The sequence below is a fragment of the Pongo abelii genome, chromosome 8 (genome assembly GCF_028885655.2).
Source record: "Pongo abelii isolate AG06213 chromosome 8, NHGRI_mPonAbe1-v2.0_pri, whole genome shotgun sequence".
NCBI lineage: Eukaryota > Metazoa > Chordata > Mammalia > Primates > Hominidae > Pongo > Pongo abelii.
Window position 1 is genome coordinate 280517 of NC_071993.2, and position 17907 is coordinate 298423.

At 47.2% G+C, this 17907-nt stretch overlaps 1 protein-coding gene across 10 annotated transcripts in view; it reads right to left on the minus strand.

The window, feature by feature from the left end:
• Positions 1-6792: 6792 nt before the first annotated feature.
• The window catches only part of DIP2C (disco interacting protein 2 homolog C), a 407784-nt gene continuing 396669 nt past the window's right edge, over positions 6793-17907 (minus strand). For 9 of the 10 annotated variants that reach the window (XM_024253580.3, XM_063727460.1, XM_024253579.3 and 6 more), the window contains 3 exons: positions 15262-15436; positions 13316-13439; positions 6793-9912 (listed from right to left, as the gene is read on the minus strand). In XM_024253580.3, coding sequence (XP_024109348.1) covers positions 9660-9912; positions 13316-13439; positions 15262-15436 — 552 coding nt within the window. In that variant the 3' untranslated portion in view covers positions 6793-9659. Of the gene's footprint in view, positions 9913-13315; positions 13505-15261; positions 15437-17907 lie in introns of all 10 variants that reach the window. The other variant, XR_010141456.1, reaches the window with a different exon arrangement.

The window sequence follows — 17907 nt, forward strand, 5'->3', positions numbered from 1 at the left end:
CATTTGGACCATGTGGTCGGATTACCTACTTAAAACATTACATTTTGTGTATTAAAACAAAAAGATTTTTCTTAACAGCCCAGGCAGTAAATGTTGAGATGTTGACACCAGGTAATAGTGATATTTTTCTCTTTTTCTTCCTTTCCTAATTGTGCCATTACTAACCTCAGGGGCCATGGTCCCTGCACACATGCTGTGGAGTCCACTTACGAAGGGGTGCTTTGTTTCCATGTACCTCCTCAAACCCTAGTCCCATCCCAAATTAATTGCTTTAAACATAGCAGAAACTCCTTAAATGGCGGTGGCCTGACTGCTGTCCTTATTGAAGGCATGATTGAGTTGAGTGCGCTGCATCCAGAACTGAACTTGGGTGGTGATGGGGAAGAAGCATCTTCCTATAGAAACGTAACCCCATAAGTCATCCTTTTACATAATTTAACAAAATTTACATAATTTACATAATTTAACAAAATACTTAACATGGTAATACCTAAATACTTGAGTTGATCTTTAAACCGATGGAGGGAGTAGTTATTTACACCATAAAGGATCACAGGGTCTCTTAAAATTGCTCCTTCTCAAGTGTGTCTTCACTTACCTCGAAACATGGTAAGTGTTAGAAACTTGTAGCAGACCTGTTCACCTCTGTTGACAGACTGTCAATCAGCATTAAGATAGAATAATTCTGAACTTTGGTGTTGAAAAAGAATTCTTTTATTTTGGAGACCTCATTGTTGTTTCCAGGAAATTAAAGCCCTGGATGACTGTCCTGTTCAGTATACCCAGCACCCTTCCTCCTAAATTAAGACAGGAGAGCTGTTGGTTGAGAAAGGGGGCAGATATGGGTGCTCCTGCCCCTGCCTCTACCTGCCACCATCCCATCAGGCTGGCAAGGATGTTGCATCGCACCTGAGTCCAGAGGCTAATCAGGACCAGCTGTTTGAAGGCAGGAAAAATATGTTTAAACAGAGGAAGCCTCACTGTGGTCATCATATTTTGGTTAGATCCATTTAAAGAACACTGTATCTGTATGTGGGGAAAAATAAGAACTTCACCGTCATCTACTCTTATCCCTCATCTTAGAGACAGAAAAGGATAATACATGATCTGCGCTTTGTGGCTAAGCCAAGACACTGGTGTGACTGCAGAGGGTGGGCACCTCCCTCAGAGCTCACGCCTCAGAGCTGCCAGACTTGGGGAGCTGTGGGATCCTTAGCACCAACAGTTGGGGCTCAAATATTTGCTGGCTGAAGAAATGAATGAGGCAGAATTTGAAAAATTAAACTCCTTTGAGGGCTGTCTCCAGCTGTCATTTATTTCTGTAGGACCCACAGGCTAAGAATAGCCTTTATACTTTTAAATGGCAGAAAAAAGATCAATCGAATACTTCATGATGGGAAAATCATTGGAAATTCAATTGGTGTCTCCCAAAAAAGCTCCATGGGACTAGAGCCACAGTACTTATTGGAGGGCTATCTATGGCTGCATTCGTGCTACTGCTCAGAATCGCGTAGTTGAGGTAGAAACCATATGGCCCACAAAGCCTAAAATATTTTCTAGCTGGCCCTTTACAGAAAAAGTTTGCTTTCCCTGTCTTATAAGGTTAGCAGTGAGCTGGAGTTGACACCAAGCATGGCCAGCATGCCTGTTACCTTCTGGAGCAACTGCACATTAATGGCTAATGGGTTAATCTTAACCCACAGAATCCCTAAAACCCATTAATGTCACCCAAGCCCATCTTTGCAGCCCAATTCTACCTCTAGGAAACACAGAGCTGGTAGCTGATATGGGCAGCAGAGTGTCACCTGTCTTTGGTTTATGAGCCCCCAAAAATGATCATCTAGCTTATGACAACCTGATGCAGCCCAGGAAATGCCTGCAACATGCCCACTAGCAGCTGGGAACCCCTCTGTGAGGATGAGAGCGTTTTACATTCGGAATCCCTTTGTTTTGCAGCAGAGACTACTCAGGCCACACATGTGAGGCCTCTCAGTTCTTTGAGCCATTTGAAGTTCCCTATCCTTGCGGGGAGGCTGAGCTCTCCATGGAAACCTAGTCCAATAGTGAGAGGCCTGAGGAGCAGACCCTGTGGAAACACCTTTTTACACCTGACCAAAGCAGCCAGTCATGGGCCAGTGATGCAACAAGCTCAACCGGTGCATTCTGGCCCCTCAGGAAAGCAGCCCCCAGGAAGGTCAGGAGGAGGCTGACTCCAGCTTCCCCTGCAGCCGCCCCAAGCACGCCCAGGAGCCCTGCAGGTCTCGGTTCACCAGGTGCCATCAGGTCCCACGATGCTGCATTTCTTACGAGTTCCTGGAGGATGCAGATGGTCCTGGTCAGAGGCCGCATTCTGAGTATCAGGAGCCGTGGGGCAACGCTTCTGCGATTGAGGAAGGGGGCATTTCTGGGGAGGGCAGAAGAAAGGTCTTTGGCTGAGCTGGAGCATCCGCCTCCATCAGTGTTTTCTGGCAACTGTACTATCCACCGTCTTCCCTTCCCACAGCTGACCATGGCTTTGGAAAATGCTCTGAAACTTTCTTTTCAGAGGAGTTGACTCCCAACTCCACACTTAGGGGAAGTCAAGCCTACTTCTCAGAATTCAGAGAAGGCATAAAAAGAATTCATTTCTAAAGGCCCTTTAGAAGTAACTTCAGGTCTGACAGCAGCCAGCTAATCTCTGGTTGCCTTCCAGGAATCTTCTGACTGCAAAAAAAAGTGTTTACTACCTGAATATAAACCCAGTTACAGATAGAAAAACATAGTCACTTAAATCGAATATAAGCAACTGGCCTCTGCCCATCATAATGGAGTAACACAAAAATCTATTTTCAAAAGGAAACTAAACATTATTGACGAAAACATGAATGGGGAGACCTCAGGGTGATACAGCTCTTGCCTGGATGGAATTTGTAATCAAGAGGATGATACAGGATTGTAACTTCTGCCAATGTGAAAGGGTTTGCTCAGGTATCATTGATTTTGCTTAAATGCATGGGTAATTTCCAAAGTTCTTTGGAGCTGAATTTCACAATTTAATTTAGTGCAGGTCCTGGTGAGCCCACCTTGACTTATCTCACAGTACGATGCAGTGATGTGGCCACAACGCTGGGCAAAAGAAACCAAGGTCAACAGCCCAGGAGTGGCTGGGTCCTTACTAGGCTTCCAGGCATGCTTCATGGTGGGCCCTGGGCCAGGAGGAACAGCACCTTTGCCTGGTCCATGAGTATCTGGGTCAAACTCTCCTATGGACACAGAAGGCCATGGCGACGGGCATTCCCAGGAAAAGGGCAGCAGCTGAAATCGTCAGGTTGAGAAGGCAGTCATACTTGCCAGTCAACTCTAATCCGGCTCCCTCCTCCTCAGCTTCAGGGTGAACCTCTCCTAAGCTGTGTCTTTGGTATCTGATGGGCATTAGGTGCTGGTGAAAACGCTGGAGGGTCCTGTGGGATATTACAGAAGCCCAATCTAGCCTCGTATTCAATATCTAGGCACTCTCACCCCCGAAGTTCTACGTTTCCAGATTTCTGAAAACATGGGAAAGTATATGTGTGATGTCTGAGGTCCCCCTCAGTCTCTGGTGTAGGGTTAGGAGGGCTCTACAGGGTGGCAGCTCCAGTGTCCCAGTGGGGCCTGAGGTTGGTCCCTTCCCTCCCCAGTTCCCATCCATGGTTTAGCCCAATCCCTTCTGTCCCTAAGAGTACTGCACGTGGATGCTCCACGCAGAGCCTCTGCTCCACTCCCAGGAAATGGGATCTGCACAGTTGGGGTTGAATAGCTGTTTGTTAAAGAACAGACCTATGAAACGAGCATTCTGACATAATCTCCTGCAGAAGCACATTTTTAAATAGCTCAGATTCTTGTCCCAGTACTGGAGCCTAGGTGTTGCTGGGGTTCCTGGGATGAAAAGGTCCCTAAAGGCGGGGTTCTCCTGCAGTTTAGCTCAGAGCAGAGACACCAGGATGCACTGTCGTGGGGGTTATCTGTTCTGTAAGGCCAGGCTTGTGGCTCAGGATATCCCATGCATTCTGGAAAAAATTAGGACCCCTTTCCCTCCACTCTGTTCTATCCCAGACCTGCAGCAGCTGAAGAGTGGCCAGGCCCATCCCTGGACATCCACTTGGACCTGGCCACTTCTGCACCTCCTGAAAAAGGGATAGCTCCCTGGGGCCCCCTGGGAGGGGCACACACACTTCCAGGTGCTTCTCACACACTCTCCTGGAATAGGGCTGCAAAATATGTTTTCTGCCCAACTATGCCGTGTCAGCAAACTTCCTAAGGTTCTCAACCTTTCTGCCTCCTGCACCCTCCCCTCCCCTGGTAGGGCTTCTAAGAAACACACCTGGGATCCTCATCTGAGTGAGGCCAGCTGGTTTGTAGAAGTCATTTGCTAGAAGTCTTTGTAGTAGGTGTAGTTAAAAAACTCAGGCCGGGCGCGGCGGCTCATGCCTGTAATCCCAGCACTTTGGGAGGCCAAGTCGTGCGGATCATGAGGTTGAGAGATCGAAACCATCCTGGCCAACTTGGTGAAACCCCGTCTCTACTAAAAATACAAAAATTAGCTGGGTGTGGTGGCAGGCACCTGTAGTCCCAGCTACTCAGGAGGCTGAGGCAGAAAAGTCGCTTGAACCCGGGAGGCGGAGGTTGCAGTGAGCCGAGATCGCGCCACTGCATTCCAGCCAGGCAACAGAGCAAGAGTCTGTCTTAAAAAAATAAGAAATAAAAAACTCAAGTCTCAGAGGCAGTGACAGAAGCCCTTTCTATTTCTACCTATTTCTGCCTTGAATGCCAGTTCCAAATGGGGCTGAACTTGCTACCACGCCATACAGCTCAGGCACAAACTCACTGTGCCCACGAAAGTCTGAGTCCCGTTTGGAGATGGGGTAAAGACAGGTGTGCGATCTGGGGAGTGCAGAGCAGAAACACCACTGGACCCCTAGAGCAAGCTGGGCGGGCCCGTATTCCCAACGCCTCACGATGCTCTCATCGCAGAATGACAAGCCACGTTAGCACTGGGGCCAACCCACATCACTTGCTAAGGTATCAGCTTGGTCTTGCTCGTTATTTTGTTCATAGAATTAACATAACAGACCAACAAACAGCAAGAGCTACAACTGAGAGTATGCACTAGACTTGAGCCGCTTGTGCCTGCAATATGTTTTGCCAGAGGGACATGACAATGATACCAGCCGACGTTCTCATTCTACAAAGAAAACCCAGGGATTACAGGAGAGGTCATATAGGATCTCAGCATGACTTTCTGGAATCTGGTAGAAAGAAATGTGTAGTATGTCAGTAGGGATCAGGAATTGCAAGTTCTACTAAGACAACACAGTCAGAGCTGAGCATCACAGCAAACGCAGCAGTTAGGAAATGACCCCTTTTGCTAAGCAAACTCTCCACAGAAGCAGTGTGACTGCTTCTCTCCAGGTGGACAGACCATTGTGAGTGCACTGAGATGTTTTGTGGAGGAGTCACAAGACAAAACGAGGACTGGCCAGCCAACAAAACTGCTCTAGGTTGCATCCTAAGAACCCAGCCTTGTGCGAGGGGCCATGGAGAACGCAGAACACAACTTCACAGTAGCAAATCCTACACTCACCCACCAGCGCTGGAACGCTCACACACCGGCGCTGGAACGCACGCATGCGCGGCCCAAAGAAGGCCCCACGGGAGCAGCTCTCCTGGTTACCTGGTTTGTACTTGACCGGTCATGGTGAGGGCTGCCATCTGAGAAGCATCTCTCCCTCGCTATCTTCTGCTTCATCCGATGCAGCCCTGCAGGTCTCACACCAGCTGTTCACTTTCACACACCCAAAGCCTCAGTCAGCGTGGGATTGTCCTGAAGGAAAGTTTGGGGTCGGGGAGGCAAGTGAAATTCGAACACAAAGGCACTCAGATTACACCTGGTGCTCGGTGTGAAGATTTTAGTTCCATTGATTTTTTTTTTTTTTTTTGAGACAGGGTCTCACTCTGTCGCCCAGGCTGGAGTGCAGTGGCGTGATCTCGGCTCACTGCAACCTCCGCCTCCCGGGTTCATGCCATTCTCCTGCCTCAGCCTCCCAAGTAGCTGGGACTATAGACACCCCCCACCACGCCTGGCTATTATTTTTTTTTGTATTTTTAGTAGAGATGGGGTTTCACTGTGTTAGCCAGGATGGTCTCGATCTCCTGACCTCGTGATCCGCCGGCCTGAGCCTCCCAAAGTGCTGGGATTACAGGCATGAGCCACGGTGCCCGGCCCTAGTTCCATTGATTTTCTTGTGAATAAACATTTGTCTTCATGGAACCACTAGTCTGAAGGCCAGGTGATCTGCTACTGCTTTCCCAAAGACAAAGCCATAAGAATTCCCAGATCTTGGGCAAAAGATGCAGCTTTTGGTTGTCAAATGGATAAAGACAATTTGGGGTGGAACAGTCAAGTACTCCTACGTCCTGACACGCAAAGGTTCCCTACAATACGCTGATAGAAAGCATTTGCACACATGACTCACGCTGTTTGTCCCCAAATTACCAATAATCTGTACACTTGCAGCAAATGTGAACAAATATATTTAGATATATTTAAAAGAATTAAAAAAACATTTCACAAAACATTTGTTGCCATAGGAATTATTTTTAGCAATAAATGCCCACATCAAAATTTAAACATTGTTCAAAGTATGATTATCTGTACTAAGTAATGCAACAAATTATGTAAACAGAGTCAGATACATTTCCCTGTAGGAGTCACTTCCTTCCTGGGATTAAAGCTGTCCCAGACATCTTTCCAGGGGACCAATTAAGAAACTGCTATTTTCAGAGCAACAAAAATAAAAGCTTTTATTTGTTCATTTGAATATAAAACAGGCGTTATCACAGATGTACAAAGCGTACTGGTGGTTTAACATACAAGAAGGTTGCTGTCCTTTGCACATAAAAATTTTGTTTGAAACTGTGGCTGGTTGAGTACATGAATTTCTCTAACCAGTCACCACACTCTGAAATAACGCTGCTAACATTCAACTGATAAAAGGGACCATCTCCCTTGGGTAAAGTGTCAAGCAGGATTAAATATATATAATAAACAAGCACCATGAGGAATCTGCTCCTGTTTGATTAGGTCTGTGTTTATATGTTCACTGTGTACCCTCCTTTTTGTGCAAGTTGATTACACGGTTTTGTCTGACTTCAAAAGCACAAGGTCACAAGACAAACATTTTTTACATTCTCATGAATGATTTATCTACAGTACAATTTCAAATACAGAATGACCCTTCTTTATTGCTGAAACTGGTGGTACTAAGTGTCTCCTTTCCTTTTTCTTGCACAACCAAATTTCGATCTCAGTCCACCAACTCTTTTGAGCCTAAATTCTAACATCAGAGTTGACAGGATGCAGAAGAGGCTGCTGCTGACTGCCCTCACAACTGCACTGCAGCGTCCACACTCCTTGAACGTAGAGTTGATTTGGTGACAGTTAAAATTATGTTTGAAGTGACATCTAAATTTATTTTGCTTCCTGACTTCAGCTGGACCTAAAGCTGTCCTGCACACTGCAGCTAATGTTTCATAGTCAGTGTCTGGCCTGAAGCCCCAAACCTACTTCCCTTTCAACAAGGTGGGTGGGTGTAGGAAAATGTCTTTTTTTTCCCCGATGTGTGGTGGTTCCCCTCTTAGGAAGCAGAGACTAGGAATGTGTATCTGAAGCATGTGGAGAAATATTCACACACAGCAATGAGGTCAAACAATATTTCAAGAATCAAATGGTTTGTGGAGATGGAAGGATGCACCACATATGCAAATTTTTTTTAAATGTGCCACTTTTTTTTTTTTTTTTTTTTTTTTTTTTTTTTTTTACAACAATCAGCCTTGGATCTCAGAAGTCAAACAAAACTCTTTTAGCAAAAGGCTTACTGCTGACTGCATATAGCAAAGGCAGACAAAGACGCTGCCCACAACATAATGAAAGATCATCTAAATTTTGCCCAGCATCAATCTTAGTCATGCATATCTAGCACCGAGAGCCACTGCAGGGTCACACTGGGGCAGTTACAGAACACATCTTTCTCGGAGTGCGGATGCTCCTTCTTGGTTGGACACCGTGGGCCAATTCAATTTAGAAGTGCACAGGTGAGCTCTGAGAAGGTGTGGCCAGGAGCTGCCAGGGCAGAAACTGGGGCGCACTCGTCCACAGGCGGCAAACGACGCAGCTGGAGGACTTCTTGCTTCAGCCGGAGCTCTGGCATGAACCCCCGGGGAACTGTGCTCACTGAGCGAGGGAGCCCCAGAGGCTCACACAGAGCTGGCTGGGTCTTAAGACGAGGGGACGATCACCGATGTGAGTTCCGGACACTTTGTCCACTCCATCAGAGGGGGAATCAATGCAACCCAGTGCAAATGACCACAGAATCGCATTCCTTTTCGTAGCAAGGACCAAAAAAAGATGACATTAACAAAAATGATGAAAAACATTGTGCAATGAATTCTTGCAGCTAAGAAAACAGTGCTATTTGCCAACCTAAAGCCCCTCAGTATCATCAGCACACGCTGGCATAAACACATTCACTGTTGTCCCACAGCAAAGAAAAAAATAGTGCACATTGAGCTTTGAATTCTTTCACCATCCTTGAGATGGCAATAATTTCACTTGCTGGTCTCTGGTTCTAGAAGAAACTTTTAGACAGGGCTCCTGCGGTCTGTGACTGCTGGCAACAGCAGAGTGTATGTGAGTACGGGGGGCACACCATGCAAGTGACAAGTTCTGCATCTTAAACTTTAAAATCTCCTTTGTTCATTAGTGAATTTATATTTCATATATATATATTTGTTGTGATACTATCCACGCAAGATAATACAACACTTTTTTATATTAGCAAACATTACAAGACTTTAATATTCTTGAATGTTTTTCTCTTTTATAGTTCTAAAGAGATCAAAATAAATTAAACGTTTTGTACATAATTACATATTGAGGAAGTTAACTTATTTTATCTTTTTAGTTTAGTACAAAGATATTTGCAAGATAATTGCCGAAATACACCTTATTTATAATTTCTTCTCATTCTATACTAACTTCGAAGGCCATATATCAGCCTTTGTTTCTTCAGCACATTTCTGACAAAGAAAGCTGCTATTATCTAATTGGAAGGTGCTATTTGGAAGGTTTTCTCGTACCTCAAACTTTCCTAAAAGGATGAGATCTAGCAATGGCTTAAATTAGTAACAGATCCATGTCATTAAGATTTCATGACACATTAAAACAGAGAAAACAATTCTTTGTCACACTACATAAATTGTTTAAAAGAACCCATCTGGAGGGCAGGATATTTTTTTAATTGCTATTTCGGCTTAACAAAATACCACATTTACGAAGAAAGCACTTATTATCCAATAATTAAAAAAGAAAGAAAAGAAAAGAAAGTTTTTGAAATGGGCTTTTCCAACGAACTGAAGGCAGTAATCCAAAGTCCTTCTGAGCGAAATTCAGTGGTAAATTCACATTTCACCCCCACGCCAATCGTGGCTGCTGTGAGAAGTCCTCTTCCTCCTCCTCTTCCTCCTCCACTCTCACCACAAATGGCTGCATTCTGGTGAGTGTTGCCCTGTGTCTGCACGCTTCAGTGGACACGGAGAACAATGTCTACATCTCTAGAAAAGTCCATGGAAGCCAAGAGACGAGACTACATGTTGTAGGCCACATAGATGGGGTCTAGCTGGTCTGCCAAAAACCCGTCTCGCAGGTGCATGCGCTGCTTCTCCCCACGCGAGTTGATGGGGATGACGCCGATGTCCACCACGACCACCACACCAACGATCAGGTAGTGCTCCTCCAGGACCACGTTGGTCACCAAGGGAACCAGGTCCAAGGCTTCTTGTTCCGACCCATCCAGCTCAACCACAACCACCAACAAATTTGTCCAGGTAAACACAGCACTAAAAGACAGAAAAGAAAGCCATCATTATATGTTTATTAATGCTTTATTTAATAGCTGTGGTTTCTTTTCAAAGTTCCACTTGGCTCTCTCTGACCTGCCTGAGCACTCCCGACAGTCTCCTCCGGCCTCTCCATGTCGTCCGTCTGCCGCCCACTCATCGTTCCCCACACAGACTTCCTGGCGACAGCACCTGTCGGTGTTTCCTACCAGCCTCCTCTCTCGGTGGCTTCTGCGAGTGTTTCACCATCTTCCTGAGTTCCCATTTCTAGCACAGGGTCACTCCACCTGGCCAGCGGAGTCTGTGTTCCAGTGCTGCCGCTTTGCTGCCTGGAGGACCAATGCCCTCACTGCAGAGTGCAGCATGCCATCGGCCTCTACCCTCAAGGCAGCCCTGTGCCTCCTACTTCCAGACCCCAGCTCTGCTGCTGAGGGCCGTGCGTGCGGAGGCCGAGGGCATGGGTACCTACTCCTCTCTGTCTGTGCGGTGCGCCTGAGTGGGGGTGTGTGTCCCAGTCTCGGGGCTTGGGCTCAGCATGGAACCCAGTCAGCCTGTGTTAGGGAGGTGAATGCCGGCGGAGGCTCCAGAAGGGCTGGATATGGGGGCTTCTCCTGGCGTGCCTGTGCCATTGCAAGGATGGGGACACACCTGGGCTGGCCCTTGGGTCCGGAGGATAAGAAACACACGGAGAAGAGCCACCAGTCCTGTGCCCAGCCGAGCTGCTTGCCCCAGCTGAGCCAGCCCCTCGAACGCAGATGTGGGGACATTGTAACAACTCTGTCTAAAGCACTGAGCGTGGGCTGGCTGCCATACAGCCGTGGCTAACCCATGTGCAGGGAAAAGTCTCTGGGATATGGAAGATTCCCTCAAAAATGTTTTATTTGGGATCGAGTCATCTTTCAGCAGGACGGGCACCAGAGTATTAATTCTGCCCAACTGGCAGAAGCAAAAACCCGGTGCTTTACATTTTAAAGGATATAGGTCTGGCTTTTGGAACTAGCTGTTTAAGAACCCTGATGTTCACAGAGCCTGGTACTTGAGGTCTGCTTGGCTGAGGAGGCCAGAAGTTTCCCGGGCAGAGTGGGCTGGATGGAGACCAGGCTCCAGGGCTGCTCGTATCTGCTCTCACACACCTGACAAACACGTTCTATCCCAGCTTGAGGCAGGAGATATTTTGGGAAACTCACTATTGCGCTAAGTGTGAGAATAAGTCAATTAGGAAAAAAATGCATATTTTATTCAGTATGGCCAACCTATGTTTAAATTGAAAGGGAAAATTGGAGAATTTTCCTGGAAATTCCCAACAGTTCTCCTGGATTTTGCTTTGTGACTGCTGCAGGCCTATGGAGCATGCTAAGAGCTGTTTCCCAGAAGACGTGCTGGTGCTTAATTCCCGTCAGACTGCTCCTGGTGATGTTAAAATGTTGCTCTACATGGCCCATGTGAGCCCACATTGTGAATCTGTGATATCACAGATATAGACGTCTCAGGCACATTTGATATACTTTTATTATGGCATTTGAAATTTATGGAATAGTCCTAGAGCATCCGAATCAGCTTGGGTCTCCGGAGGAACAGAGCTGGCCGAGGGTGTGTTTGCTCTACTATCTCCTCTGCCAGGGACCTACGGGGTGGTGCCAGTGACTCTCAGAGCTTTTACAGGAGCTGTGCACGCTATTTAATGCTGAGAACAACTGATGAGAAATGAGAAATGAGAAATGAGAAAGTTTGTTTGGCTTGAATTTGGCAACATGGAGAGTCCCATTCCGCAACGCTGGGTGTCACAGCCGTATTTCTCAGTATGGAGCAGCCGACGGTGGCCGGAAGGGGCAGTGCAGGGAGGCTGGGAGAGGGAAGGTGCAGCAAAGCAGTTTGTACCTGTATCATCTCAAACATTCAAAAGTCCACTCAAAGGACACCGTGTGGGCGAGGGGCATGTGAGTCCCTGACCAGGTGAGGAACAGATCCAGTTTGGGGGTCACATGGAGGGTAACAGCAGCGACATTTATTACAGAATAAGGCCCAGCATCACGGTCTAGAAGCCCACAGAGGGCACCAGCGAGGCCCTCGATGCACGCCTTTTAGCGGGAAACCAGACAGAAAATGCTTGAGGGAGGTCACACAAGCCATTTAAAACTGTTTTCTTAAAAATACAAAAACGGAAGGCTGTAACTGATATTCGTAGCTATTTAGACGGAAAATAAGGTAGGCCCTGGCCGAGTTTCTGGGCCAAAGTCTTCCTAGAGTTTCTGTCTTCTCTGTATACTCAAGGAGAGAACTGTCAAGGAAATCAACAATTTGAGGAATTTTGAGAGTAAGGGCTTAGCCAACTTGAACCACAGGAACACTGACAGGTATGCAAACTTGATCTTGTAAATTCTGCCAAGTCCTCAATGTTCAGATTCAGCAAATGGCAGTAAGTACCAGCCTTTATTGACCCTCAGCTAGCTAAGAGGAGGAAGGAACAATCTCAGAACCCATCCTTTCAACCCAGAAAATCTGTTCATGAGAGTGCAGACTGTACCTCCCACAGGGTTTCTGACCTGAGACTGAGACCAGTTTCACCGGGTGCCCCTCAGTTAGCACCCTGTCTGTTATCAAGGGAATGAACAAGTCTAAAGCCAATGATGTTGAGTCACTTTTCATCCTAACTGCAAATATAAAGGCACTGAACAAGCCTGCAAAACTCCCCAGCCCTGGCCGACTTAAGTCACAGCACTCCAGCATCCAATCCACTCCCACACCTCAGAAGAACCTGCTGCTGAATCGCCGGCAGCACCTTTGATAAACTCAGCACTTCACAACAGATTAAATAGGCCAGAGAGAAAGACAGAGTCCCAGCCTCAGAGTCCTCACCTGGGCCCAGAGCAGAGCCTGGGCCCAGAGCAGAGTCTGCCCCCAGGCGGCAGGTGCGATGCACACACCTTCTCACTGTCAGCCTTAATTCAAGCAATTCTTCCTTTGGAAGTCTCTTCTGGGGTCTGGACAAACGCTGCCTCTCCTTCTCACTAAAGTTTTCCCACGTCTTATGTTACTTCCAGTTCCCAAGTCAACAGTCATAAAAGTATTTTCTGTGCCTACGTATGTGTGAGGTTTGTTTTCTTCCTATATCATGCTTTTGTAAATTAAAAACCAAACAATTTGGCTTCCTGGAAAACGTTGTCAAGTAGTTTTCATGGCAATAGAAGTCTATCGTTTTCAGGTAATATATGGTACATTAACTCTATGTGTGAAGTGTTCTTTTGTTGCTTTAACCCCAAAAGATAAAGGTTTATAGTCAAATGTTGAATTGCACCCCCTTCCTTATCTCAGCAAAACTCTCCTCCACCACCGTGCTCTCCACATTCTCAATGCTTCAAACTCTGCTCCTGATTTGGGTACAAGCTGCAAGCTCACGACTTACCATTCTGTAACGCTTTTATGGGCTCTGATGACCGAGGTCTCAATGTCAATCGGGTGGTACCGCATGCCCCGCAGCTCCATGGCTTCGTCCAGTGCCCCTACCACGTAGAGGGCATCATGGCGCTCTGTGGAGGAATGACAGCCTGTGTGAGCTTCCCCATAATGCCGCTCAAGCCGTTTTCCTTCTTTTCTTAAAAAAAGATTAAAAACGACCCCCAAGTGAGACACAGATGCAAAGGAAGGGGCTCATGGATCCAGGGACAGTCTGTTTCCTTCTGCCAGGGAGCTCCTTGGCAAGTGCCCGGCTTGTGTGTCGGTACCCCACAGGCTGGCTGCAAAGCCATGTGCCCTCTACACTTGTGCTTTGGGTGAAGACCTTTCCTGGCTCAGCTTCGATACCCAGTCAACTGCCTGATCGCATGTTCATCAGCAGCAACTGAGGGGCGAAGTCAGCACCCAGTGGTCTGAGTTCCGTGGACCCGTCGGCTGAGGCCTCGTCTGCCCAAGGTCACACAGGATACAGCACAGCTCCGTGACTCTATCCCACACACGCTTCTCTGTGCTATTAATTATGTGTATAAGTGGGAAAAGAAAGCACAGCTCCTGCTCTTGTTCATGAAGATTTCCTTAGCTCATAGAGCCAGGAAATTCATTTCTATGCTTCTTGCAAACCTCAGAATAATGACAATGACAACAAGTGGTCAGGTCCTATCTTTCCTTAATAAGGAAATATGTCCTAAATTTTTATTAGTAAGCATATTACGGAAAATTTGAAAGGCATGATTGACATATAAAATAATATCAGAGATAAGTATTTTCTAATTTAAATCAGACAAAGAAAGATGAGGACATTGACTCGGCCTCTGCCCCCTACAGCAGCTTTGCCTCTTCTCCTGTGGCAGGGACACGTCCTTCAGGGTATCCCCGCTCCCAGGACTCAGCGGGACGTGACTTTCCTGGCCTTTCTCTAGGATTATAAATTGCCACCAGCTTTTGCAGCTTCCAGGAACCTCAGACAGTACCCTCAAACTAGTCTATAATTTCCCACAATGCAAATGTCATGCCAAGATATTTTTGTATGATTCCTAAATGTAGCCCATTGGGCCAGGCGATCGTAGGTATGTTAGAGAGGTATGTAAGGAAGCCTTACTGATGTCTAGAAACTCATCTCCCTGGGGTTTTGGTGAGTCAAGATCTCACCAGGAACCTCAACTGCCACCGTTGTGAAACAGCCAAGTCCTGCCTCTATTTTTAGCAGAACTAAGGAGGTGAGAAAGGATTCTGGAATAAGCAAAGAAGTAACTATGCAGGTGCACTTTTACACCTCCGCATCATGAAATACCCCTGGCTGCACCCTGCTCTCCTCTGATGGGGCAAAGGCAATGCTGTCCACCCGGCCGCTCCACACCAGGCACCGGCATCAGCAGCACCAGGCCCTGCAGTCTGATGAACACATGGGCAGAGACGGCCGGCCACCAGGGCCCGAGAGCCTCGCGGCCTCCTCTTCCCTGACAGGGCAGACCCAGTCCTAGAAACAGTAGCATGCACGTTCCTGCAGCCACTGGGACAGCTTCTGTCTCAGATGGACCCTGTGGGAGCAGGCAGCCTTCAGGCTTGCTGAGGAGACCCTATGGTCTGAGACTCTGGGCATTTTGCTGTGGGCGACACTGCAGCCCGTGCTCAGCAGCCGTGCCCCTCTCTGGTTTTCAGTCGGCACTTGGTTCTCAGAACAGGACAGGGTATGTGATGCACAGCTCAGCTTGTTGGACACATTTGCATTTTGCTTTCCTCTCGCTCTTGAACTTGGCTCTTTTCACACTGGGTTGCAGCTAGCACACGTGTCCTCCTGGGTTTGGCTGCCATAAACCCTGGGAAAGGCTTCTGTATCTAGGGGAGCCTAACCTCTCTGCCCATCTGTGTGTGGGGCCAGCCAGACTGGACTCTCACCTCCATTTGCATCTGTGAGCTCAGTTCTCCGTAGGAACCCCAAGTAGCCTGTACGTGCCCAGATGGTCTGGGTGTCTCCAAAACTTAGTCTTGAGTTGAAGTGATCTGACTGGAGGGATTCGTCTCCGTAAATAGTGAAATAACCGCTGGCATTGTGGGCACTGTGAACCCAAATCTGCAAACAGAGGGAAATGTCACTGTGGATGACATTATTTTATCTCCAGGGAAATGAGGCTACAACTACGTTGACAATTCAATACATTATATTCAGTGACAGTAAAAGTTTCCTTGGACTGAATAACCAAGATGATGTTAATCTCATTCGGGTTTCTGGAGAGACACACAGAGGATACTGAAATAAAGGCAGTCTACCAAGTTTGTGGCCAAGCAACCAGCCAAGGCATCCCCTACGGGGAACTGTATTAAAAAGATTAGTTGAAGATTTAACAAATAGCTTTTAAAAATATACACATCAAATGAACAAAGTCACACTAGATTCCTTATACTTTAACAAATGTGTTTCGAAAGAGCAAGAACAATGCTGAAAAGCTTTGAGATTTCTTTTCTCATTTCACCTGGTTAGCTAATACTTTTGGACATATATTGCAATAAAACAACACACAAAAAAACAAAACCTAATGGATGAAGGCACATAACACCAAAAACCGGAAACAAAAATGCCTGATGTCTGACATTTGGGGAAATAGGTAAGCAAAGACTGATATGGTGAGTCAAAGCGACAGCCACGTGGATTACGTAGAACCATGGACAGGGCTGGATAAAAGTAAAACCAGTGAAGTTCCGCAGCTGCACGCAGCTGTGCCCACACAGCAGGGGTCAGGAGACGCAGGGCCTTGTAGACTCTGGAGTGTTTGCTGTGGAGACATTCTGGGCTTGGCTGTTTCCATTATTTTACTGACAATGAAAAGTGGTCAAGTTCCAGGAAGTCAGAAACTGGTTTAGTACTGCACCCACGTTCCCAGAGCAGTGCCTCACATACTGCCTGCTAAACAAATGAAAAAGTGAAACTGAGAGAGACAGTGCACCATCAGATCAGGGAAACGACAGCTGTCCTCTGTTCCCTAACACAAAGAAAATTCTCATTAAGGCAACTGAATATTACTCAGCCATAAAAAAGGAGGAAATCCTGCCATTTGCAACAGCATGGATGAACCTGAAAGACGTTATGCTGAGTGAGAAGCCAGAACAGAGAAGGACAAATACTGCACCATCTCACTCATATGGAATCTAAAAAGCTGAGTTCATAGAAGTGGAGGGTAAACAGTGGTTACCAGGGGCTTCAGAGTGGCAAGGGGGAGATGACGGGCAAAGGTGCAAACCTTCAGTTAGAGGGCGAACAGGTTATGGGGAGAAAATGTAGTGTGGTGACTACAGTTAATGATACTGTATCATTTAATTGAAATTTGATAACGGAATAGATCCTAAATGTTCTCATCACACACACACACAATGTGAGGTGATAGATAATAGAACTAACTCGGTCATGGTAACTGTTTCATGATATGTATATACATCAAAGCATCACAGTGCATTCCTTAATTTATATAACTTTCTCAATTAACCTCATAAAGCGGAAAAAACACATATTCTTAGTAAGAAAGTCACCCTGGAAATTTCGCCAGTTCTGGCCACCCTCAGAGGGAAGAGAATTCTGACCCTGGCCCAGCATACGTCTCGGGCAGCACCTGTGAGGACCCCCTCCAGGCGCCGGAGAAGCAGGCTCTGCTTCCAGCTTTGTTTCTAGGAACACATTTAAAGGAAACTCCTAAGTGAGAGCTGCACAGAATTTTATCTTTGCAGTTCTGATCTTTCATGTGATTGAGAGAGGTCAAGTGAGGGGCCAAAAAAAAAAAAAACAAGGCCCAAGAAGCAAAGCAAAGCAAGGTGGGACGTGAGAACCGGTGAGGGCTTGCTCATTGGTCAGGTGTTCACCCACGTACGTGTAGAAACGTGTTCTTGCATGTGCCGGGGATGCGGCCGGGGCTGAGGAGGAGGAGGAGGAGGAGGAGGGCTGGTGCTGTTTATAAGATGCCAGTTCTTAGCACGTCTCCCACACGCGCTGCTGGGAGCCATTCAGGAAGGGGGGTGCCTCATGAGACAGGACAGGTGACAAGGGGAGTGAGGGTGTCCTTGGCTGCACACGTGGCTTTGTCCAACGGCACGGCAGGCCTGGGGTCACCGGAGGGAGGGCACGTGTGCTGCCACCGTGGGAGGAGGCTGGCTCCAGACACGCTCTTCTCCAGTGCCCTCTGCTTCCTCGTAGAAGCAGGAAGCTCATTGCCAGAGAGAATGGGGCAGAAGGAGGTCGCATGAGACACGTGGCCTCTCAGACTGGGGACGCCCAGCAGTGCCAGGGCCTGCTTGAGATAAGGTGTCAAGAATGGAGACCACGGCCACGCAGCTCCACGAGGCATCTTTCTCTAGCTACATCCCACTAGCAGCACGGAGGGGCACAGTGGCAGGGAGTTAAGAGCCAGCCAGGGTGGGCTCATCCTGAACACAATGAGGTAAAGGTGTCAAGTTCCACTGTTTGCCTTCTGATCTGAAATAAACAAATGATCTCTTGGCTACTGTGTCCTGATGCTGTTGTCTGTACATTACTCCCTGTGGAGGTCTCTGCCGTTT